Below are 24,039 nucleotides of genomic sequence, written 5' to 3' on the forward strand. Positions count from 1 at the left end.
TCTCAATAAAAGTAGTACGCACATAATTTTTTTTAATTGTAAAGCACCTTTTAATTAATTAAGCAAATACTTAGAGAGATTAAAATATTGTTGTCACATTTGTTCCCTTTTTAGGGCACGTATTCACTTATTTATATGATGATTCAAAACTTTTAACCTATCAATTAAGGTAGAGTGTGTTTATTCAACCTTATAAATAAAATATTAGACTGTCTTCTAGCTTTTGCGGTAGCTTACAAAATTTGTGATCATTATTTAACATTTTCTCGTAAGATTTTCAGTTTGCTCAAAATAACTTTAAAATAAGTCTAAAAGATCTACAAATTACAAAAAAAAAAACACGAAAAACAGTCATTTACTTAACAACTGAAATACTCTTTAAACTATGGTCTAAAGAGTTCGTAATCTAATCTAATGGTCTAAAAAAGTAATCATGTACAAAACATTTAAATTTTATCCTTATTTTTATAAGCCCTACAAATAGAGTTCTTGGGGAACTATCCTTACCGACAATGGTACGCTCGAATTTAATATTTTCTCATATTATTTGATCTGACAAATAAAACATTAAACTGTCTTTTAGCGTTGACAGTAACTTATAATATTTGATATCAGTACATAATATTTTCTCATAAAATTTTCAGTTTACTTAAAAAAATCTTTAGACCGTAATTTTAAAGGTTCATCAATTACAAAAAATAAATAGTCATTAATTTACCAAACTACTGAAATTCTCTTTGAGACTATGGTCTAAAAAGTTCATTGTCTAATCTAATGATCTAAAAAAATAGTAATTTACTAAATATCTATATTTTATCCCTATTATTAAAGTCGTACAAATATAGTCCTTCCAGAAATTGATACGCTCAAATCTAATATTTTGTCATATGGCCCCTTAGCATATATTACATTCAATTTTACAAATAAATTATCAGACCTTCTTCTAGCATTTGCACCTCATTTCATATTCATTCCCATCAACTTTGAGTATGCACAAAGTAGACATCTAAATTTATATGAAATTGAATAAATAAACACACACGTTCTATATGAAAAATTATGTCTTACGTGTATTATGCCGTGTAAGACTCATGTGTTTACTTGTTCAACTTTATACTCGTTTAAATGATTATTTGTGTACATTTAAAATTAAAGGATATAAATAAATGATGACAAGTCAAATGATACATTTATTTATTATGCCGTTATAAAAATAAGAGAAATAAAAAGAGAGCCATTTACTAAATGGCAAAAAATAGACAAATCCTCTTGTCTCTTATCACTTTTGTTGACATTATAGAATTGACAGGAGAAGGAGAAAGTGGGCCCAAATACACGAGGCTAGCTCGTGAAGTTCACGTGTTATGTAGGCCCAATAAATGGCCCATTTTAGAACAACAAGTTGATCTCCCATTTCACTTTCTCCAATTGCCATCTTACCAACAAGACATTTTTGCCCAATTTCTACTCTCTTGTCTGAAATCCATCAAGCACTTAATTTTTTTTATTTTTTAGGGAAAAAGGATAAATATACCTCAAACTACCGTAAATGGTATGCAGATACCCTCCGTCATACTTTTGGGACATTGGTTCCCCTGCCATCCAAAAATTAAAGCATATATACCCTTTATACTAACGGACATACACGTGTCATAATCTTACCATCAACCCGACATGTATTAAATATCGAATCGACGGATAAGATTGCGCCATGTGTCCCTATTTAGTCTTCCGTTAGAGTGAAGGGCATATATGCTCTAGTTTTTGGATGGCTGGGGTACCAATGTCCCAAAAGTATGACGGAGGGTATCTGCATACTATTTTCGATGGTTCGGGGGGTATATTTGTCCTTTTACCCTATTTTTTAAAAATATATTATCATGGTGTATCGAAAATAAGTGCTCTATCTTTGAGGTAGAGATTCGATTGCGTATACTCTATCCTCATCATATCTCACTTGATGGACTATACTGGGTATATTGTTATCGTTGTTGCTGTAATCATAGTGTATCAGTTAATTTACATGCATTGTGACTATTTTTCGGGGTGCCTACTATCTCTTACTAGTACAAGTACCAAGTAACTTTGTTCACCTAGAATTGAATAGATGAGAAGAAATCATCTCATGTTATATACATAATGTTATTTTTTCCCACATGAGATTGTGCATTTTTTTGGGGTGGGTAGGGGGTGCGGGGAACAGTCGGCTTGGCTATCGATGAAAAATCTAAAAGGTGTTTGCCGAAGTTTATAAGTTAAGTCAAATTAACTTATAAATATATTTTTTAGCTTATTTACTTAAATATCTTTAAAGGAAATACTAGTATTTAGCAGTAAATTGCTTATCAAACACATCAAATGTCTTTTATCAATTTAAGTACCTTATTAGAGTACTTTGATTACAAATATTCTCTACTCTTATGTTTTGATCTATTACACATGGCAATTTGCAATTGGGTACTAACCAAAAACCTATATATATATATATATATATGCTATTCAAATCATAATACACTACCACCAAAAAATATGGTGCGGTGGATGAGATTGTGCCTCCCATAAATCAGAGGTCTCGAGTTTGAATCTTGAATATAAAGATAGGGAGTGCTTCTCCTCCAAATGAGGCTCTACGTGACGTGAATTCAAAATACTCAAGCTCTAATATAGTAACAGATACCGAGTGAAAAAAGCCATAATACACTAAACAATAAGTGGAAAATCTATGGAAAAAATGAGGAAAAATAATTCAACATTATGATGAAAACTAAAGATTAGAAAAGGTCTTCTAAAATTAAATCAGAAGGAAGATCATATCCAAAAACCATTGAGTAATCATTAACTTCATCACTTGTAAATTTTGGTATTCTCCAACTTTTTGCTGCCTCAGAATCATCCCCATATCTCAACAATTCTAACACCTAAAAAATTAAGAAAAAAATTATAACCGATCATAATTTGTTTGAGACTGAGACATTATACTATATAACTAATCACGATATAAATATAGTATTTTACCTCAGTCGTTGACGGGCGCCATACTGAAGATTGTCTTACACAATATGAAGCTGTAAGAACCATTTGATGCAATTCGTCCATATTAAATTCACCCTCCAACTTTGGATCTGCTAATTCAATTAATTTTCCACCTTCCATCAAGGGTGTCGCCTTAAAAATAGAGAGTAACATTTTAGCAGTTAATTAAAAAAATTTATCGAATAAATTATATACATAACAAATACAAGTTTATAAATATCTTATCATCCTTCATATTTATTTATTTTTGAAAAAAATATCAGAATATATTTCTTGAAAAATTATAATTTTTAGATTTTTTTTGCCTCCATTAGATCACACGTCATTGTCATAGTCAACTTAGTAAGAAAAAAAAAAAAAGAGAAGGCAATGGGATTTTTTTGAGAGCAATTATTATTGTTATTAAATCTATGGACCAATATCCAAAATATTGTTGTCTTTTTCATTAGATTTTTTTTCTTCAAGAAATTCCAAATAAAGTAAAAATCAACAACAAACTATTTTTTCCGTTTTAATTTAGAGAACATATTTGACTAAGCATAAAGTGTAAATATTTAATAAAGAAAGTACTTTTCCGTTTCAATTCATATGCGTACTTTTTTTTTTAGTCTGTTAAAAAAAAACGCAACACATACTTTTTTCTTTAGAAATAATTTTACTTTAAACTTCTCGTATTATCCTTAATAGTATGATTGATTTATAGCCATACAAATATATATTAATCATTTTAAACTATAAGTTTTAGAAGTCATGTTTCTTTCTTTCTTAAACTGATACTACAAAAAAGAAGAAGTTGCAAGTATTTACAAACTTTGTTGCTTATTCGACGCTAGTTTGCTTGTAGCTAACCAAATTTTGTAATCATCCATCACTCAATACAATAAGTGTTGTTTAACTACAAAATTTATCCGATACTAGTTTCTATTTAATTAGTAGTGCACATGTCCCTAAAACTCCTCCACACAAATTGTGACAGGAGAAGAAATACCTTTGAAACTTGTGGACATAAATATTCCATAACATCTTTGTAAGTGTAAATTTTTTTAAAACTTATGATCTTACGTATGTGACTATATAGAAGCTTTTTGCTAATACTAAAAATAAGGTTTAAATTAAATATTCTTTTTTGAAATGAACTAAAAAAATAGCGTTAAAAGGAATAAATAAAACTTACCCATAAAAGTAGATTTTGTCTTGATGAGTCCACAGGCCTTCTACCAGTAATAATTTCAAGAAGAAGAACTCCAAATGCAAAAATATCGGTTTTTTCATCCACAATTCCATGCATGAAATATTCTGGTGCTAAATATCCAAATGTGCCCTCAATTGGAATTACAGCATGGTGTGTCCATTTATTTGGTAGCCATTTTGCTAGCCCAAAATCTGATATCTTCTCAAAAAAAAAGAAAAAAAAGATGAAAATGATATATAAAAAAGAAAAAACTTTTCATTCATCTTTCTTTTTTTTTGGTTTCCCACCCCCGAATGACCCTTGCAGTGCGCCATTCAGATTTAGTCGGGGCTCCATGTGCGCTCCGGACATCGGGTGAGAAACCAAAATAAAATAAAATCATCTTTCAATCTCTTCCATGTTGGTAGAAAAGTAGAAATTATAGAGGCTAACCACTTTTTGAAAAAATAATAATCAGTATTTGAAAATTCGTTAAGTAATAATCAATTTTGACATAGAAATAAATATCACGATATTGTTATATATGTTAAAATCTATGACACGGATGACCATAGATTTTTAACTTGAAAAAATGTGAAACTCTATGATAGTCTATTTTAAGAAAATATAAGAGAAAAAAAGAGAGTAGAAGGGTAATGATTGCAGGAGCTAGCCACCTTTCGGATTAGTTTTTAGAAAATAGCCAATGTCTGAAAATTTGTTGAAAAATAATCGTTTTGAATGTAGAAACATCATGATAATAATTGTAGAATTCGAACTTAAACAAGTGAAAAATTCAGGACATATTCATGACTTTTTTAAGGGAAAATTGTATGAAATAACAAACTATTAATTCAAATTAAACGTTATAGTCATAGTTTCTTTTATTTGTAATTCGCAGCAAACATTCCATGTTTTTTGCCATCCATTTGTATACCGAAATATACAAATGCAAGACCCATTTGTATGCCGAAATATACAAATGCAGGACCCATTTGTATACCGAAATATACAAATGCAGGACCCATTTGTATACCGAAATATACAAATGCAGGATCCATTTGTATACCGAAATATACAAATAGACCGAAATATACAAATGTAGGATCCATTTATATACCGAAATATACAAATACAGGACCCATTTGTATACCGAAATATGCAAATAGACCAAAATATACAAATGCAGGACCCAATTGTATACCGAAATATACAAATAGACCCAAATACATATTTTTAATGTATATGTATACCGAAAAATACAGATTAATAGCCATAGCAAACATAAAGTTTGCTGTGAAGCGCAATTATACAAACTATAGCTATAACATACAAATAGGATTTTTATGTTTGCTAAACCTAAAATTTACTCTTTTTTTTAATCCTTGACACTTACATTAATTTCAAACTTACGAAAAATGAAACTTCATGACAACGTCTTGTATATTTTATCTAAGATATTGTGATAGAATTTCACCTTTTTAAATTTGAAATTCATGAGACTAGGACAGTATTATGGTCTCATGAATTCCAAACGTATCTATTTCTCAATGACTTTTGAATATTTGGTTATTTTTCAAATCTAGTTCGAAAATGGCTATTTTTTGAATTTTACCCGATATAAGAGTTAGTAAATATACAGAAAGCCCGTTAAAAATTGCAAAAAAAAACGTGCTTTATGAGTTGTACCTGAGGCTCATAGTCTGGTCCTAGTAGAACATTTGATGCTTTGATATCACGATGTATTATACGATGTTTACAACATTTGTGAAGATAATGTAAACCTCTAGCGATTCCAAGGGCAATTTTATATCTCATTGGCCATTCAAGTGATTTGTTTGATTTTCCTACAAAGAAGCCAAAAAAAAGAAGTCAAAAATTGATGGTCATCGGTTCAAGAACGTAAAATGTTCCAAATCCCTTATATAATATATGTAAAAAATTATACAATGTTGTCAATATTTACCTTGCAGAGGTGAAATAACGATTTATTAAACGCCATTACTTGGAAGGTATTATAAGTTTTAAAAGTTGAACACTTGAATCCATCTGGTTAAATTACGAATTCACCTCCTAACAAGATCATGGTGTGCATACAAAAAACCATCTATATATATATATATGTGTGTGTGTGTGTGTGTAAAAATGCTCGTAGCTAGCTAACAATTTGTTCTCCGATGATCTATCGTTAATTTGTCCAATCATATTTTAATACTGGATATGATTCACTAGCTGGTAGACATAGCAAATAAGCCAACAATAGTAATATAATGGAACATGCATTATTCAACTTGATTAACGATGAGTTAATTTTATTGTTTAACTACAAAATTGATATAACTAGTATGAAATGAAAAGAGTAAATTAGGTTAAAAGGCATACCATGTAATGCTGAAGAGAGAGTGCCATTGGGATAGAATTTGAAGATGAGATAGAATCCATTTTCAATGCAATAACCAACTAAACTTGCTGTATTTGGATGATTAACATGGCTAATTACACCTAATTCCATTAGAAATTCTTTTTCTTTGTTCATATTATTGCTGTCTTTTGCTAATCTTTTTACTGCAATTCTTCTTCCATCTTCAAGATCTCCTCTATATACATCTGAGTATCCTCCTTGTCCCACTAAATTCTCTACAAAAAGAAGAAATAAATCAATGACATTTCACAAAATTGAAATTTTATACCATTAATTAATTAAATTCATGATTTAATTAAGGGGTTTATTTTCCTTTCCCAAATAATAATTACATCTCAGTCCCAAATATAATAATTATGTCTAGTCCCAAACATTATATATATCCTTACTATTTTATTTAGGTTCAACACATAAGGGTTGCGGTATACGATGCTTTGCAACATGACCTTGGGTGATCTTGAACTTTTACCTAATCTCCCCCCGCATAGACAAAAATAACTTATGCACATAGTACAACTACAACTAATTATGCCCGATAGGCAACATAGATCATATTTTAAATTAATTTTGTTAACCGGAGTCAAAAGTTCAAGACTAATACCCTTCATTGTGTACTATTTTAAAGAAAAATTTCCCTTAATTTAAAAAGCCAAACTTAGCCCATTGGACTATGGGGGACATAATTCAAAGAGTAGCCTTAAAAGGCCATTTGGTCAAATATATGTATATAATTCATGTATAACATATGTATCATTGTGCATAAATAATATATAATCTATCTATCTATCTATCTATATATATATATATATATATATATATATATATCGATTAGAAAAATTTAACAGTAAATCTGTTGAGCTATTTATGTGAAGATCCTTTCCGAAAGAGGTAAAAGACATACTAATATATATTACACATGAGGAACACAAACCTGGATGGAAATAATTTGTAGAACTTGCAATCTCCTCATAGCTAAAACACTTCAATGGAGACATTGGTTTATATTCCTCATTTTGAAATCTTGAACTCTTCTTCCTTGAGCTCGAATCAAAAGGTGAACGTAAAAAAGACGAAATTCGCCTCAATGGAGACATTGGTTTCTTGAAATGATCTTGTTGATATTTGAAATCCTTAGTCACTAATGATGATGATAATATTGAAGATTTAGTGATGGAATTTTCACCAAAACTTGAACTATTTTCTTCTCCTTCACAACCATTTAGTACAGTTCTTGGTGAATTCCTTGTAATAAGTTGTTTTTCTGAAGAAGGGGAATTATTTTCTTTAAGCCATCTTGTACTAGGTTGATGATTTTCTGCATACAAGTTGTATTTTTAACGTTAATTTCACGTATGATTATTGAAATTTATTAAGTATAATATAACAGTAAAATCACGAGTTGTTTAAAGTCACGTACTCACGTTAAAATAAGAAAAGTTTATACACTATATAGAGGTAAAGTCATGGCACAACTATTTTTTGTCGCATTAAAATAACTGAATTGTATCAACTGTAATAGAATGGTAACGGAACTTTATCCACTATAATGATAGAAGTGATTTTAATGTAATAGTGGGTAAAGTCTATGACTTGTTATGATTGATAAAAGTTGGCATTTTTGATGTGAAAAAAAAGTGTGCGATAGTGACTTAATTGTTATAGTAGGTAAAATTTAGTTACTTTGACGTGATCAAATATATAGTTTTGTGACTTTATTATTATCGTGACGAGTAAAGTTCAGTGACAATACGACGTAAAATCATCTTAATTTTTGTGTGATAGGAAATTGAATTACCTTGGATTCGAATGGAATTGGATTGAATGTTATGTGGTGGTGGTTGCCCTGATTTTCTAGCTACCACAACTAGTGAACAATTATCTGGAACTCTTTCACAACAATACTTTGCAATTGTGAATGGATATCTGAAAAATATATAAAAAATAAAATAAATAACAATAAGTCTTTTAAGAATACAAAATACTAATAATGTGCAAATTTTCGATGAATATTTCTATCAGAACATCATCGAAAATGTGAAGCTGTCAAAACAATTTTCGACGAGCACAATTATGACAAAATCTCATAAAAAGGTCATCGAAAATTCATGTGTTTCTAATAATGACATGCAAACGAAAAAAGATTATTTGTTTTTGGTAGTGTATCAAAGTTAATTTCTTAGAGTAAATTAAAGTTACCTGCAAGTCTTATTATTTTTGCCACCAATGAGAAGATAATCAGCTGGAATACTTTTAGCCTCTTTAATTAAACCTCTCCCTGGATTAGAACTAAAACCAACTCTTGCCTCTAAACCTACCTGAAATTTTTTCAATAAAATAAATTAATAGAAATGACAAGACATTTTATAATATTAATTGGAGTAAGATAATTAGACTTCTCGGATTTGAGTTTAGACTATAGAAAAAATCTTGATAGGTATCATTTGACTTTATGTGATGAGAATCTGCGGTCTAAAATAGGTAGTAGACACAAAATGTGAAGCAAAATTGGATAAAGGTGAGTTTAGGTGGACAACATGGAAAATAAAGGTCAATATAGGGAATTTTTACAATGATCAACCCTAATGAAGTCTGGGATTGAAATGTAATTATTATTGTAATCGAAACGAAGGAGAATAATTTCTTAAAACTTATAAAGCAAAAAAATTCTTGAAAAATACAAGTGTTATACTTGTTTATACAACAACAACAATATATCAAATTCAGTGTAAATGCACAAGTGGGGTACATGGTATAGAGAAGGTAGAGTATACAAAATTTTACAAGTGGGGTCTAGAGATGTTAGACTTTATGGAGTTCTTGCCTCTACCTTTGAAAAGGTAGATAAACTGTTTTGAAAGATGTTCGACTAAACAAACATTGAAAAAGAGGCAATAGCAACAAATAGAAACAACAACAAGATAATAAGATTGAGAAGCTACCTGTTTATATTGACATGTTTTTGTAAATTCTCCCATCATAGAAATAACAAATGCTTTTGCCTTTCGGATTTGTGTTTGATTTTTTGATATAGATTGCCATTTCTTGCTTTCTTCTTTCCTTTGATCACCAAATCTCTTGCTTTTCTCTGTTGCCACTGTTTCATCAATGACCAAAAAATGAAAAAAAATAATTAAAAAAATCAATACATTATATACAAATTCTAGGATTAAAAAAAGCTACATTTTTTTTGGAAAATCATTAAAAAAAAATAAAATTGTTTTGCTAACTTTGAAGAACGGCTGCATATGAGAATGTTGAAAATATTCCACAAAGAGATGTATAAAAATCAAGATCCCTCCTATTTTATTTTATTTTGTCTTTCTTTATCTTCTTTTTGATTGGTTTAAGAACAAAATCATTTTAATTGAAGTCACACGTGTCATTCTCCAAGGGTCATTGTCACACTTGAGGGGGAAACAAACAAGAAAATATCACAAAATAAAAATTGTGGTTATAATTGAAAGAAAAATAAACATACTAACAATGTGTAGTTCTATAATTGTATACTTAGGATTAGCTAAATCTCTAATTTCCCAAGTGAGACATATCACACAATACAAAAAAAATAAATAATAACAAATTAAAATTGTGGCTATAATTGAAAGGAAAATATTAAACTTACCAACAATGTGTTGTGCTATAATGGTATCATTAGGATTGGCTAAAACTCTAATTGCCCAAGAAATAAGTTCTTTACTTTCTTCAACATCCAAAGAAATTCCCACAAGAATTTTTGATGGTTTATTAGTATTACTTGAAAAATCCATTTTTTGCCCCAAAAATGTTTTTTGTTTTGTTTATCACTTCTTCACTATCTTTTTTGTTGATGAACACATAGAATTGTAGAAAACTTGTGTAAGAGATATTTAAATGATTAGTGGTATTTATTAGGACTTGTGGTTGGAGTGGGAGGGGGGGGGGGGGTGTATAGTGTGACCACCTTGGCTCATTCAATTATTCTTTCATAAGAAGCATAGGGAAAAAAAGTATAATGTAACTTTTGGATTTAGCAAAGGTAAAGGAGTTTTTTGCATTTGATTTCTCTTGTTGCATAAGTTTTGTACATATTGTTTGGTAGGTAAAGTTGTGTGCCACTCAAATGAGTCATTCTTTTTACTCTTATTTGCCTTGCCCTCATGGAAAGGGAACATTCTTGGGTGGTGGTGGAGACTCTACTTAAAAAGTCATAAAAATATGCACATTTCCGATGAAAAGTTCACTGTGAATGTTCCTGATGACGAGTCAATTTTTTGTTAGAATTAAAATAACGATCAATTAATCTTTTAGTCGATACTGACTAGTGAAAGATTATAATTTAACGATCAAGCACGATAATAATGATACATCTCATTTATTATATTGAATAAAAGTTAACTTTTATACACTAATAATATTAAAAAAACTTTTATAATAATCGAATCACCTAAAAATAATATAGATGGTGATGATTTAGAATATAATGACCTCATATAAATTGATTGGTGAATCAGTGAATATCAGAAGAAGGAAAAAAAAAAAAGCAAATGAGGAAACATAAGTCTTTTTGTGGCTACTAATTAAATAAGAGAATGGCCCAAAGATAAGGTATAATTGGCTGCAAAGAAAATAATAATATATCAACTTATCATTACTTGTCCACATTGCCAAACTAATAAACTATCCCTACATCCTTGGAATAAAAAAAAGAAGAAGAAGATTATTTCAAAGTCTGACATGTGCCTCTTGGTGTCATATAGTGTATTTTATTTATGTACGACTTGAAGTTTCGATTAATTTGAATTCGAAATTTCAAAGAAGAAGCACTTTTTAACTTTGAAACCTCTAATTAAAGATGTCATTGTTATGCACCATCCTAACTGGTGGGATCATTATAGTGTTGCCTTTACTTCATTTGACGTTTGATATTCATCACTTTATTATCTTAATTAATTAAGAATTCACATAATATTTATAAAGCCCGAACATAAAATACTTGATTAAAGATAAAAAAATAAAAATCTATTCATCTCACAATAAATAATAATCCTCTAAGGTTGGGTCATCATAGTGTCATGCAAACTAAAGTACAATTTGAGACCTAACACCACTTTAGTAAATAATTATATGTTGTAACAACAACATTATCATTCCTCACCAAGAGAAAATAAAAAAATTAACACACAAATAACTAGAAAACAATGATGATGATGATTATGTAATTATATATATGGCAGTTTGAAACATGCAGCTAACTGTACAATCATTAACATTTTCCCAATTATTATGGTATGGTATGGAAGAGACTTTACTTCAAATCAATATTCACTTTACTATGAAATTTACTATGTAAATTACTAGAAATAATGAATTCAAAAGGAGATCTATAATAAAATTCTTTAACAAGTGTAAACAAATAGACTAATCCATACATTCATATATATCATTAGAATAAGTGTTTCTCCAATGACATATATGCTTTCATAAAAAATCTCAACTTTTTTCGATGAAAAGCTATCGTAAAAAAGTTTATGATGAACATATTTTCAACATATTCCATCAGAAATATCATTGAAAAATTGTGTATTTCTAATATTAGAGAAAAAATGAAACTATTACACAACAAATTCTTCATACACGAAAAGTATTTAGATATCGTATCATTCTGAAGTCGAGCTATTTTTTTAATTCATATCGGGATGAGTGGGGGTGGGGTGGAGAAGGAAGAAATTATAACTAACCTCATGAAATTAGGCAAATGAACAAGTCTTTCACTAAAATTCATTTCCAAATGATGTGATTTAAGTAGGCTGAATTCTTAATTATCAAAACTAAAAAACGTGCAGTAATAAAAACAAAGGAAATAAATTGAAGATTCTATGATAAAAATTATCTTGAGGGAAAGAATTTAGGGTGTCAAGTTCATTGAATTATCTAATAATAATAATATTAACAACAACAATAATGATATTATTATTATTATAATAATAATAATAATAATAATAATAATAATAATAATAAATAAATAAATAAATAAAAAGTACCAAAATCACCTCATGGTCTTTTAGCATAAAATTAAATATTTAACTTGTAAGAGACTAGGAGTGCAATACACTATTTCTTTTTTAGTTTTCCCATGTGATATTCGTTATCCGTTTTGGGCACAATTAATTCAAATTCGTTCAGTAAAGTTCAACTTTGAGGGATAGTCCATCGAGGCGGTTTCATTTCGAGCATGAATTTTAGATCTTTGATTAATGAATCGTGCGGATAGCTATCTTTTAGCTATGTTCATCCCTTTTTAGTTTCTAAAAGCAATAAAATTATGAAGTTTATTACTCATATAATTAATAGTTTCTTGATATTAGATTTGTAAATTAGGCACAAACATGAAGAATTTAATTACACAAAGACTAAAAGTAGCTTCTGTCTCATTGCTACCTCCAGCTAATGCTTTCTTATTTAGATACATTGAACTATAATAAAGTTAGTTACAAATTGATTTTTACTTTACAATACAATATTAATAAAAATGGACTTATCTTATTGAGTCTATTAATTTTGGTACGCGTGTTACGTAAGGCCCATCAAAGTAGAAATGCTTTCTGTTATGATTTTTTTTCATTACAAGGATTCGAACTCAAGCCTGTTGATTAAGGTTGATCCAATGTAATGCACTATAATTCTTTGTGGTGATTTAGATTTTTAACATTGAACTTTTTATGGTAGCTTTGGACTCAGAATCATGTATTTATTAAAATTTTATGTTTTTTCTCACATACATATCTATATTCAAGATTATTGGTTCGATTGAACACTCTTTTTGTTTTTGTTCTTTCTTAAATAGATGACATTTTCACTAATAAGGATTGTAGCAGGATAGTCGATAGATAGAACAAAATGGAATAAATTTAGGATACATTATGTTGTAGTAACATTCTTAGAGTTCCATTCTCTAACATAAAATAAAAGAATACATAAAAACATAACAAAGAAACACCATATAAAAAGCCCTCAAAAGTTCAATTCCTTGACGTTGTGCATTGCAATGTCATTACAAATTTAAACCAAAACATTGTATACTAAAATTTCTTGTTCAATAACGATACTGTTCAAGTCAACTTACGTACACCTCAAACATTATTTCTCTCCAAAACGCTTGTAAGGATCTTGCATCTTTTTCATTTCCATAGCACCAAATACACCATAAACACTACTTTCATTCCCTTGATCACTACTACTTTCATTATCTTCTTGATCACTAGTTTGATCCAAAGCCAATAAATCATCTCTATACTTAACACTTTGAATCCTCAAATTCTCATGATTTGCCTTCACAACATTATTCACTTCTTGCCCTTTCAAAATACACACAACTTCTTTCATCGTTGGACGTTTATCAGGCTCACTCTGAACACACAATGCAGCTACACGAATCGATTGTTTCAATTGAATTTCGTCAAAATTCCCCTTTAACTTAGGATCAACAAGATCCTTAAATTTTTCTTTGGCTATCATTGGTTCCATCCACTCTGTTATTGTCCTTTTAACACCATTTGGAAGTTTTTCAATTGGTTTTCTACCAGTAATTAGTTCAAGTAGAAGAATTCCAAAACTATAGACATCACAACTTTCAGAGACTTTACCCCACATAGCATATTCTGGTGCTAAATAACCCAATGTCCCTTTGACACGTGTCGTCATGTGGCTAACACCTTCTGGGATTAATTTTGCAAAGCCAAAATCAGCAACAAGTGGCTCAAAATTTGAGTCAAGTAGCACATTGCTAGCTTTGATGTCTCTGTGAATTATATGGGGTGAAACCTCATGATGCAAATACCTATATATATAGCAAAAAAACATACATATGTGAGTACATGTTATGATTATTTTGAATCAGACTTTAAGGTTTTTACACCGATGATGATGTTAAGAAGATTTGCATAATTGAATCACTTATAAGGTAATGATAACAAATAAAATTCTATGGAAAATGTTACTCCCTCCATCCCAATTATATGGCGGTATTTGCTAGTATGGAGTTTTAGAGAAAAAAAAAACAGAAATTTGAAATAGTGGTCTAAAATTAAACAAGTCGTAAACACTTGTTTGTCTATAAGTCATCTTATTAAGGATAAAATGAAAAAATATAAGTACTTTACACCATCAATGCAAACTACTTTTACATCATCAGGTCACCCAAATGATACATGTAAATCTCCTTGCAAAATGAGATTCGCATTTCTTAAAAATAAGTCAAGTTACCTTACTGCAACATGTAAATGCTAACTGATAGTATAAACTTATTTACAAAAATGGTGTATATAACATAAAATATTTCTAAATAATAAAGTATATATGATATATATATTTTTGGGATAAACTGAACAAAAAATATGTCATATAAATTAGGAGGGAGAGAATAAATATAAGAAAAGTAAAACACGAAGTATTGACGGAATTCGTTGCTAATATGTCACTAAATAGCCCACGACTAACAATAGTTTTTGACATTTTTTTGTTACTCGATGTTTAACAACTGAAGTTGTTTGTCGCTAATTCCGTTTTAAAGTGATATAAAGTATTGAAAGAAGTAAGTAAAGAAACTTACAAGAGGCCTTCAGCAGAGCCAATAGCAATTTTCATTCTTTTTTTCCAATCCAATTGAACTTCTCTTGATAAATGACCATGTAAATGTGAGAGTAAACTCAAATTTGGCATGTAATCATACACAATAAGTCTTTGTTCATTTCCAGCACAATAACCTCTTAGGCCTAACAAATTCTTGTGCCTAACTCTTCCAAGAACTTCAACTTCCACAGCAAATTCCATTTCTGCTTTTGAATTCATTGACTTTAGTTTCTTTACTGCAATCTGCAATTTCAAAATTTTAGTCTAATTTAATTTAACCTCTCGTAGAAATGCAAGGTAAAATCGTGTACAATAGAAATAATATATGGTTCGATCCGTCACCAGATCTATCGCATAACAAGAATTTAGTGCACCTAATTGCCTTTTGATATAAAAGGTAGTCTGGTGCACGAAGCATTCACGTTCATGTATAGCAAGACTCTAACAACCGTGACACGTGACATATATGTTACACCGAGACAACTTTTATCATTGTTCTATGGGCTTCCTATCATTATGATTCTTAGATACAAATGGGAAATGATTTATCTTTAGAAAAAAAATTGTTGATATTTTAAATTCTTTTTAGTATTAACAACTAAGAGCCCGTTTGGATAGGCTGAAAAAAGTAGCTTTTAAGTCAGAAAAATAAAAATTAAATGACTTTTAAGTCAAAAATAAAAAAGTAGGGACTCCTACTTTTGGTTTTTAACCGTTTTAAGTCATTTTAAACTTATTTTAAGTTATTTTTAACTTTATCAAACACTTTCAAAAGCTAAAAATGACTAAAAAGTAGTTTGACCAACTTTTAAGTCAATCCAAACAGGCTCTAAGTTGACTAATCTAGATTCGCGTTCCATTGGACTCATTGAAGGGATAATTAGTGCGATATTTTTGAAATTACTTTTCTATTTTGTATCTTCTACCATTCCAAAATGATAATAGTGAAGGTATTTTATTTAATTCTTCAGAGAAAAAATAGGACTACCAAATTTAACTAAGAAGCACCACGTCTATGATAAGATCGCTCCAATCTTAATCAAAAATTTCAGGTTCAAGCATTATAAATAGAAAAAAATCATGGTATGAAGTGTTTCATCCTTAATGGACCTTACGCAATGTAAATCCAGATTAATGAATCGAAATCTCAGAATAAATAGCGAGTATCGAGTGAAAAACTAAAAATCTTAATTTAATTACCTGAAGACCATCAGAGGTTTTACCCCAATAGACACTTCCAAATCCACCTTCTCCAAGCTTGTAATTTTCACTGAAACCATTTGTTGCTGTATATAACTCCTTGTATGTGAATATTCTCCAAGAATTTTCACCAACCAGTTCATTGTTCTGCCTACAAAAATCCCAATTAATTCACATTAATTAACTTATGTATAATTTTTCTAGTTGGCATAAATCTTCAAAACATACAAAAAGAAAAAAACTATATCACTACTAAAAAATGGGAATTTCTGACAGATATTTTGTTGAAAATCTTTTCTAAGTACTGCTAAATTGGGTAACATCTACATCCTGCTTATAATCAAACCCACAAGGATACTAGGTGGCGTGGGTTGAAATTATGATCGAACATGACACTTATTTGATAGGCTTATGAAATAAAGTTACATTCTTTCTATGAGCTATACCTTTTTGTGATAAACGTTTGATCCTAGTTTCAGTGACACTAAGGAAATCCTTCATAGAACGGCACATAGTAGTCTTCGCTCAAATTATGTATATGTAAACAAATACAAAAAAATATATATAGACATGACACATTGTATTTAAAATTTAAAATCTTCAATACGATCCTTAAAAATAATAAAGTTTTTTGTTAGTGCACATACCCTTCATCAACTTTTTCATCACCACAGCAACTGAAAGATGATCCCATTAGCTTCTAATTCACATAAATTAAACTAAGTTCAATTGAGAAATTTTAATTTGGTGGACTCCTTTTTAAACCCGAAAAAAATGACAATTTAATAATTTGTCATTTGGATAGGCCAACACTACTGCCGTCCTCTGCCGGCTTAATTTATGAAAAATAATATATATATGTCAAATATTTAAAAGTTTAATTAGAAAGCCCATAAAAAATTGACTTTTTCAAAATCATGAACTTTTAAATTATTATTTTTTTCAGTATGAATGTGGATTTTATGGTGCCATTTCGTTGCAACTTTTTTATTTTTTGAAAATTGAGTGTGGAAAATAGTAGGTACAACTCTTAGATATATACTAGTTATAGTTCATATGTGACTAAATTATTTCAAATTCAGTGGCGGAGTCAATATAATTTTATTAGGAAATCTAAAATATAAAAATGTAAATATAAAGAGAAGATGAAGGGATTCAATATCTATTATGTAGCTATATAAACAAATAACTTTAATCTCATAACTACAATGTAATTTTTTCGCGAATTAAAATCCCTTGTGCCCCTAGCCCCACCCATGATTATGATGTGAATTACTGCCGTTAAAATGTTGGTAATTGATGTAAATTTTTTCGAAAGACTAACAATAATATTACTTTTTTAAAAAAAAAAAAAAGTTAGGAGGAAAATCTAGTAAACTCAAGCCACAAATTTGTTTTCATTTTTTTTCCATTTGGCTTAATGAAAATGGTCAAAAAGTTCCATCTTAAGTCTTAACTATTTGGTGTTGCCGAGTGGATCTTAATTTTAGTCTTACAAGCAAATAATATTTGACTAATCACAAATTTGTAGTACTATGAGGTTTCAATAGAAAATTAAAGAAGTAATTAAAATATGCAGTTGAAACTCTTCTTTCTTAAAATAAAATAAAAATAAATTAGTCGATTACCCCAAAAAATATTATTTGTCTGTATATGCAAGAGCTTTAGTGCCTATTTTGAAATGGTTTATAGAGAAGTACGTACGGGTATATTAAATTTGTCTCTATGATTTATAGATCATATATATATTCGAGTCATAGAAGAAATCGTTAATGATTGAATTAAGATAGATTGTTTGCATTACACCTTTTAAGATGAAATGATGCTTTATACACCCGACTACTATACTTTCCTAACAAATGTTTAATTAGTTCATCACATTGAAAATGAATACTACAAAAAACTTCCCTAATGGATTGTGCCTCCCTATTTTCTAGCACACCTCGTCTTCACCTCCATCCACCCACGTAGCCCCAATTCCTGTTGGGGTTATTTGCCCTGATATCTTACCATAAATAGGTTTTCCTTTTAGGAAAAAGTTTTAATATTTTGAGTAGTCCTTTTCTTATAGGAAAGGTTTTAGGACTCTATAAATATAGGCTTGTTCCTTCTAACTTAATCAGCATTCACAATGTAGTCCTAGGGTTTTTGAGAGTTGCGGTTATGGAGGAGAATTTTGTGTATCTCCTTGTATTCCGAGTGAATTGGTTGAGGTTGTTTCTCTCTATATTTTGTACTCTCATATTTATAGTGAATTGTTCATCTCCTTCGTGAACGTAGGTCGATTGACTGAACCATGTTAAATTTGTCTCTTTTGGTATATTTCTCGTTTGTCTTCTTACTCATGGTCTTTCGAGATTTGCTTTGCTAGCTTCCGCATTACACCTGCTTATTTCGGTCCTAACAATCCCCACCACCCCCACACACTTACTCCATAGTTACAACTTACACTTACACATTTGATAGTATTTATCTGAATTATACATAAATATTTTAATTTTTTTTTTACGTATCAAATACAATAAATTAAATAAGAAATTCATGTATGTCGGATGAAAACATTTTAATTCGTATCAAAGACACCCAGTAGAGACACTATACTGGTTTGTTTCCTAACAATATTATTGATATGTCAGACATATTATGAATTGTGACAAATCTGATGAAATGATTTATGCTGGATCTTTTATGATTCTTTTGTCAAAAAACCACTTATTTTGTCATTTAGGATAATCTATTTGATCATTAGTTAACTAATTTTACAATTTAATTTTCTATAGTTAAATACTAGTTTTATTTCTTAAAAAGAAGAAGACAATTAACTAATTAGAACACGGTTTACATTCTCCATTAGAAGCAATGGGAAAACATGTAGTATCTTTTTTAATCATTCAATATTAACTTGATGCATCTTAATTATAGCTAAAATTATATTTTAAAATAAAGTATTAGAGACAAACAAACTTTAATTGATAAAAGAAAATTTTGTGATAATTACTTAAGAGTGTTAAATGGGCTGACCCGACTCAAAGTTGGAACAAATCAATTTTCACTCCGATCGGACCAGACCAGACCGGCCCACGTAAAGGCGGCACAGTTAAATCAAATCGGCATAGTCTTAGCTAGACTACAGTGGTCCGAAATTGGTTCAGCCAAACAGTATCACGTCACTCCTGAATTAATTAGCTGGCCCAACTCTAATTGGACCAACGTAGTTCAACAATCAATTTTTAAAAATAATTATTAAATACTTTAAAAACTCTAAAATTTAATTAAATTTTAAATATTATTTTAATATAAAATCAGCCTAACCCAATACGACATAGCAAACTGTCCTAATTATACGATTAGCCACCTAATTGAATCGGAGAACACATGCCCAATTTGAAAGTTATGGCACCATAACTTAGGTGAACTTATATCACCGAGTAAAATGGTCGAAATGATTACTGACCGCTTTGACAGCAAAGTTATCAATAATATCAACAAACCCAATATTTAGGGCTAATTTACGACACTTGAAGGTTTGATTAATATAAACACATCAATAGTTGGAGATGGAATCGGATAAACCCAGCCCAATTGAAACCTGAGCCCCAACCCGGTAACCAACTTGGACCACGAACCAGCCGGGTGAATATTTTGTGAACCGGACCCGCCCCTTTTAACACCAATACAAATTCATCTTCCCTCCCATTATTTTAGTTCTCTATAAATATCCCGCCAATTCAAATTGACGATCTCTTTCTCTATCGCTCTTCTCTCTGTTTCGTATTTCAAAATCCACAATCTCCATAGCTTCTGTAAGTTCAGCTCAAAATCTGTAATCTACATTTAGAAATTTCCTTTGATTCATCATCAGTAGCTGAGATGTGTCAAAAATTTGAGGTAAGAAACTGAAAATCCCTTCGCTATTCATGATTTCTCGTCTTCATGATTTGGTATTCTCCTGTTGAATATCATGTGAACTTCTGTGTTTATCCGAGATATGATATTACTACTCTTAAAAGAGAAACTTATGTATTTGAATTGAAAAAATTGATTTGATTATTGTAGATCTTACGCGGATTGAAATTAGAGTTCTGTTAGTTCTCTCTCTAGAAGGTGATTCAATATTGTATTAGCAGTGAGAGTTCTATTAGCTCTAGAAGATCAGTAATCTGATTGGAAAATGGACTCTATTATTTAAACTTATTTTGTTTGGAAGTTCGTATGTTTTTTATTGAATATCATGTGAGTTTTTGTACTTCTTCGGATATCGATTATATGTATTTGAATTAAATAAATTGATTTGATTATTGTAGATCTTATGCGGATTGAGAAAATTACTGTGGATCTTACGTAAGAAGGTGATTCAGTATTGTATTAACAGTGAAAGTTTGAAGATCAGTCATCTGATTGTAAAATTGATTCTATTTTTTAAACTGATTTTGTTTGGGATTTCGTATGTTCTCCTATTGAATGTCATGTGAATTATGTGGCTTCGTTGATTTTTGATTTGTTAACTTTGACAGTCAAATAAGTGTTCACTGTTTTATTTAGAAGAATTTTGTCAATGTCAATGGAGAAACAATATTCCTGCAAATGAGCTTGATCTGTTAGAGAGTTGTCACGTGATGTACAACATCTCGAAAAGTACACACAGCTCGTAGCTCCAAAGATTATCCATCACCTGCTTTAGCTAAATGTCTTAGTGTTGTCCTTGTAGGATTGTGTTTGGATGCAAATTTCATGTTGGTATATGCAGTAGAAGTTGTATTAAACTAGTATGAGGTTAGGACTTCATGTACCGAAAGCATAAATAGGCTTTCCTCTTGTACTGTAAGAATGAATCATTAATAGAACTTGAGTTTGCTTTCACTGTTTGTTGCATATTTCTTCATGTTCATTTGCTCAAGGATTTGGATCTATACTAGTATTCCCTGAATATTTAGTAAAACGCTTGGGTACTATGTATTATTACTCTTTATTGCAAGTGTAAAAAAAATAAAATTTGTGACTATTTTGGAGAGTGGTAAGCTTATCCCCTTATTCACTACTTTATTATTACCAGTTATTTCCTTTGCTTCGATTAATTATGCTTTTTTTGAACGGAGAGTCTTTCAGAAACCACCTCTCTATCCTCACAGGGTAGGGGTAAGGTTTGTGTGCACACCACCCTCCCCATATTCCATTTGTGGGATTACACTGGGTATGTTGTTGTTATTGCTTTGGTACTATTAAGGATAATAACTCAGCATCTCAGATGACTTAGCTTTTATTGTTTAAAACGACTTCTTTGGAGCTATTAACCATGTTAGTATTCAGTCATTGCTACAGCTTTTTATTTAAATAATGAAATTAGCCTGAGATGGAATAGTCTGATATGTTTATGCCTTGTTACTATGTTTTCTCATGTATTATGTTTCCTTTAATGAGCTATTTAAAAGCTGTGTTATGACCAATGTATCCAATGAGAGGCAAGAAGTTCTGTTGGAGTGAAGGACCTTGTTAGTTGCCATTAAAATCAAATTAACTGGCCAGAATTTTCTGAGTTCAGGCAGTTATAGAAGAGCTCAACTCTTTCCAGAATTTCCAGCACTGTATTAACATTCCTGCGGCTTACAACCTTTGTTCCTCCTCGTTATTTGCTGTGCTTCAGTTATCTCATTGGTTGGTTATTGTTATTGCTCCTCTTTTGAATGCGATGATTTGTTTTCCCTATTACTTTCTATGTCCTCTTTAATTCTGTATTTTTCTTTTAGCTGCTATGATGTTCGTTACTCAAGCCGAGCGTCTTCTGGAAACAACCTCACTACCTCCTCGAGGTAGATGTAAGGTCTACATACACTCTTCCATCGCAGACCCCACTTATGGATTGGGTTTGTTGTTGTTGTTGTATTAAAGTTCCTGGGGCTGTGTTACTATAACCTGTATACTGATTCTGATCTAATATACTTGCTCGTTCTTATTTTCTTTACTTCTCTTGATAAGTTGTGATAAGAGTAATTGACAGTAGCAAATTGCAGCTGTTGAATTTTAGTACTTGTGTACTGATTTATGTTTCAAACCTGTTTTTTCTTCCTTTTTTAATACTTGTTGTGTTTACAGTTAATCTGTTGATTATATAGGAATTTCATCTCCTTGAACTTGTATTGTTATGTATAGTCAGATTTTAAGTACTCTCTAAAACTTTCAGCCCTTCGTTTTAGAATTATCATGGATGAGATAAGTCATGTATAAATATGCTCCTACCACATTATGTTGGCCTCAAAACAATGGAATATGTTTAACTTTTTCCTTCTTAAAGTTTAGCTTTATAACGAAATTATGTTATCTAATATGTGTTGTTATTTACTAGGTTCCTGATGCCAATAGTGGCAATGAACAAGCAACATAAGTGCCGCTAATGCTATTAGTGACAGCAAATTCTTTCTTCTCGCAAGGTACATATCTTTTACCATACAAAAAATCTTTCTGCCCAAGTTGGACAAAATCTATTAACTCTAACCTTAAGATGAAGAGAATCTTGAGATCTTGAAAAGCATAGAACTTTCACCAGCTAGAAGTAAAGAGACTCCAAAAATGAAGATCTTACAATTGACACATTGGTATATACAACATGATGGAAATGAGGGCCAGGACATTACAAAAAGAAAGAAAGATCCCATCTTTCATTTTCGGTACTTAAATTCATTTGGTATGAGTTCAATTGGATTCATAATTAACAAGAGTTTTCTATAACAATGTCATGGTTTACAGAACATCTACAATTCATCATATCGATTGTAACTAAGATATATGCATATATATAAAAGAACAAATCTTGAAGCAAGGGAAGAACACTTACTTTTCATCGAAGAGAGCATCAAAAGAAAACAAATCAATTGTTATAGGGAGAAGGGTCAGAGGAGTAGTAAGAATAGGAATTGGTGCAACAAGTGTTAATTCATATGCTTTTCTATAGGAGTAGGGAGGATCGAGCATCAAAAGGTCTCTTTTTCTAGCACCGCGTCTATTAATTTGTCGATTGCTTCCCTGTTGTTCCTTATGTGGTTCTTTGCAAGTTCATATGCTTTCTCAATTATGTGCCTTACAGATGCATCCATGTCTTTTGCTAGTTTCTCTGACATTTGATTCCTTGCCAGCATTCTCAGTACCACATTACCACTTTAAGCTGCTGGATCCGTTAAATGCCCATGGTCCAATCTCAGACATCCCGGACATTGTCACCATTTGCTCGGGACATGAATATTGACAAGTTAAAACCCGTGAGTATTCAACTACGTTTTTCTGTTTTAATTGGTGCAACAAGATGTGTTAAGTAAATAAATACCTGTGCTATTCAAATTATTTGTTGCAAGTTTCCTGTGATATATTCTTGTCGAATAGGCTCACTATGTGGGGTAAAATGCTCCATACATATAATATTTTCTTTGTCAGCACACTCAAACATGGGACTTCGGATTAAGAATGGAGGGATCACAACCATCTCACCACAAGCTCAAAAAGTTAGTAACAACAAACCATATAGGTATTGGACGATTTCTTGTTAAATCAAAATTAAATTAGTGGTTTGTGCCACATGATCCCAAGTCCAATAAAGAAAATCCAAATGGGAGGAAGT

General features: G+C 30.5%; 2 protein-coding genes and 1 long non-coding RNA gene across 4 annotated transcripts; 1 reads left to right on the forward strand and 2 right to left on the reverse strand.

Moving 5' to 3' along the window:
- Positions 1 to 2,708: 2,708 nt before the first annotated feature.
- LOC125876004 (probable receptor-like serine/threonine-protein kinase At5g57670) lies at positions 2,709 to 10,408 on the reverse strand. Its single transcript, XM_049557099.1, has 10 exons — positions 10,249 to 10,408; positions 9,566 to 9,720; positions 8,823 to 8,941; positions 8,422 to 8,549; positions 7,558 to 7,941; positions 6,587 to 6,841; positions 5,894 to 6,051; positions 4,208 to 4,423; positions 3,016 to 3,165; positions 2,709 to 2,918 (listed from the first exon to the last, which is right to left on the reverse strand). Exons 1-10 carry the CDS (start codon positions 10,391 to 10,393, stop codon positions 2,772 to 2,774), a joined length of 1,857 nt encoding a protein of 618 aa, XP_049413056.1. The 5' UTR covers positions 10,394 to 10,408; the 3' UTR covers positions 2,709 to 2,771.
- A 3,294-nt stretch (positions 10,409 to 13,702) lies between these two features.
- On the reverse strand, positions 13,703 to 17,252 carry LOC125876009 (PTI1-like tyrosine-protein kinase At3g15890). The gene is made up of 4 exons (XM_049557103.1): positions 17,081 to 17,252; positions 16,434 to 16,584; positions 15,214 to 15,476; positions 13,703 to 14,442 (listed from the first exon to the last, which is right to left on the reverse strand). The coding sequence occupies exons 1-4, from the start codon at positions 17,125 to 17,127 to the stop codon at positions 13,743 to 13,745; spliced, it is 1,161 nt and encodes a 386-aa protein (XP_049413060.1). The 5' UTR covers positions 17,128 to 17,252; the 3' UTR covers positions 13,703 to 13,742.
- Positions 17,253 to 20,013: 2,761 nt separating this feature from the next.
- LOC125876015 (uncharacterized) lies at positions 20,014 to 23,768 on the forward strand. Of its 2 annotated transcripts, XR_007447473.1 has the most exons (4): positions 20,014 to 20,321; positions 20,738 to 20,774; positions 22,774 to 22,858; positions 23,561 to 23,768. It is a non-coding gene; the product is annotated as an uncharacterized LOC125876015 (long non-coding RNA). The 2 variants fall into 2 exon arrangements; XR_007447474.1 differs by lacking the exon at positions 20,738 to 20,774.
- The last annotated feature ends 271 nt before the right edge of the window (positions 23,769 to 24,039 follow it).

Source organism: Solanum stenotomum, chromosome 9 (genome assembly GCF_019186545.1).
Source record: "Solanum stenotomum isolate F172 chromosome 9, ASM1918654v1, whole genome shotgun sequence".
Classification (NCBI taxonomy): Eukaryota; Viridiplantae; Streptophyta; class Magnoliopsida; order Solanales; family Solanaceae; genus Solanum; species Solanum stenotomum.

Coding starts and splice junctions, on each gene's coding strand:
- LOC125876009 (XM_049557103.1), bottom strand. CDS start 17,127: ATGGGATCATCTTTCAGTTGCTGTGGTGATGAAAAAGTTGATGAAGG. Junction 16,585..17,080: donor GATGAAAAAGTTGATGAAGG/GTATGTGCACTA, acceptor GGATTTTTGTAG/GCAGAACAATGAACTGGTTG. Junction 15,477..16,433: donor AAACCTCTGATGGTCTTCAG/GTAATTAAATTA, acceptor TTGAAATTGCAG/ATTGCAGTAAAGAAACTAAA.
- LOC125876004 (XM_049557099.1), bottom strand. CDS start 10,393: ATGGATTTTTCAAGTAATACTAATAAACCATCAAAAATTCTTGTGGGA. Junction 9,721..10,248: donor TATAGCACAACACATTGTTG/GTAAGTTTAATA, acceptor TTGATGAAACAG/TGGCAACAGAGAAAAGCAAG. Junction 6,052..6,586: donor TCTCTCTTCAGCATTACATG/GTATGCCTTTTA, acceptor GCTTCTTTGTAG/GAAAATCAAACAAATCACTT.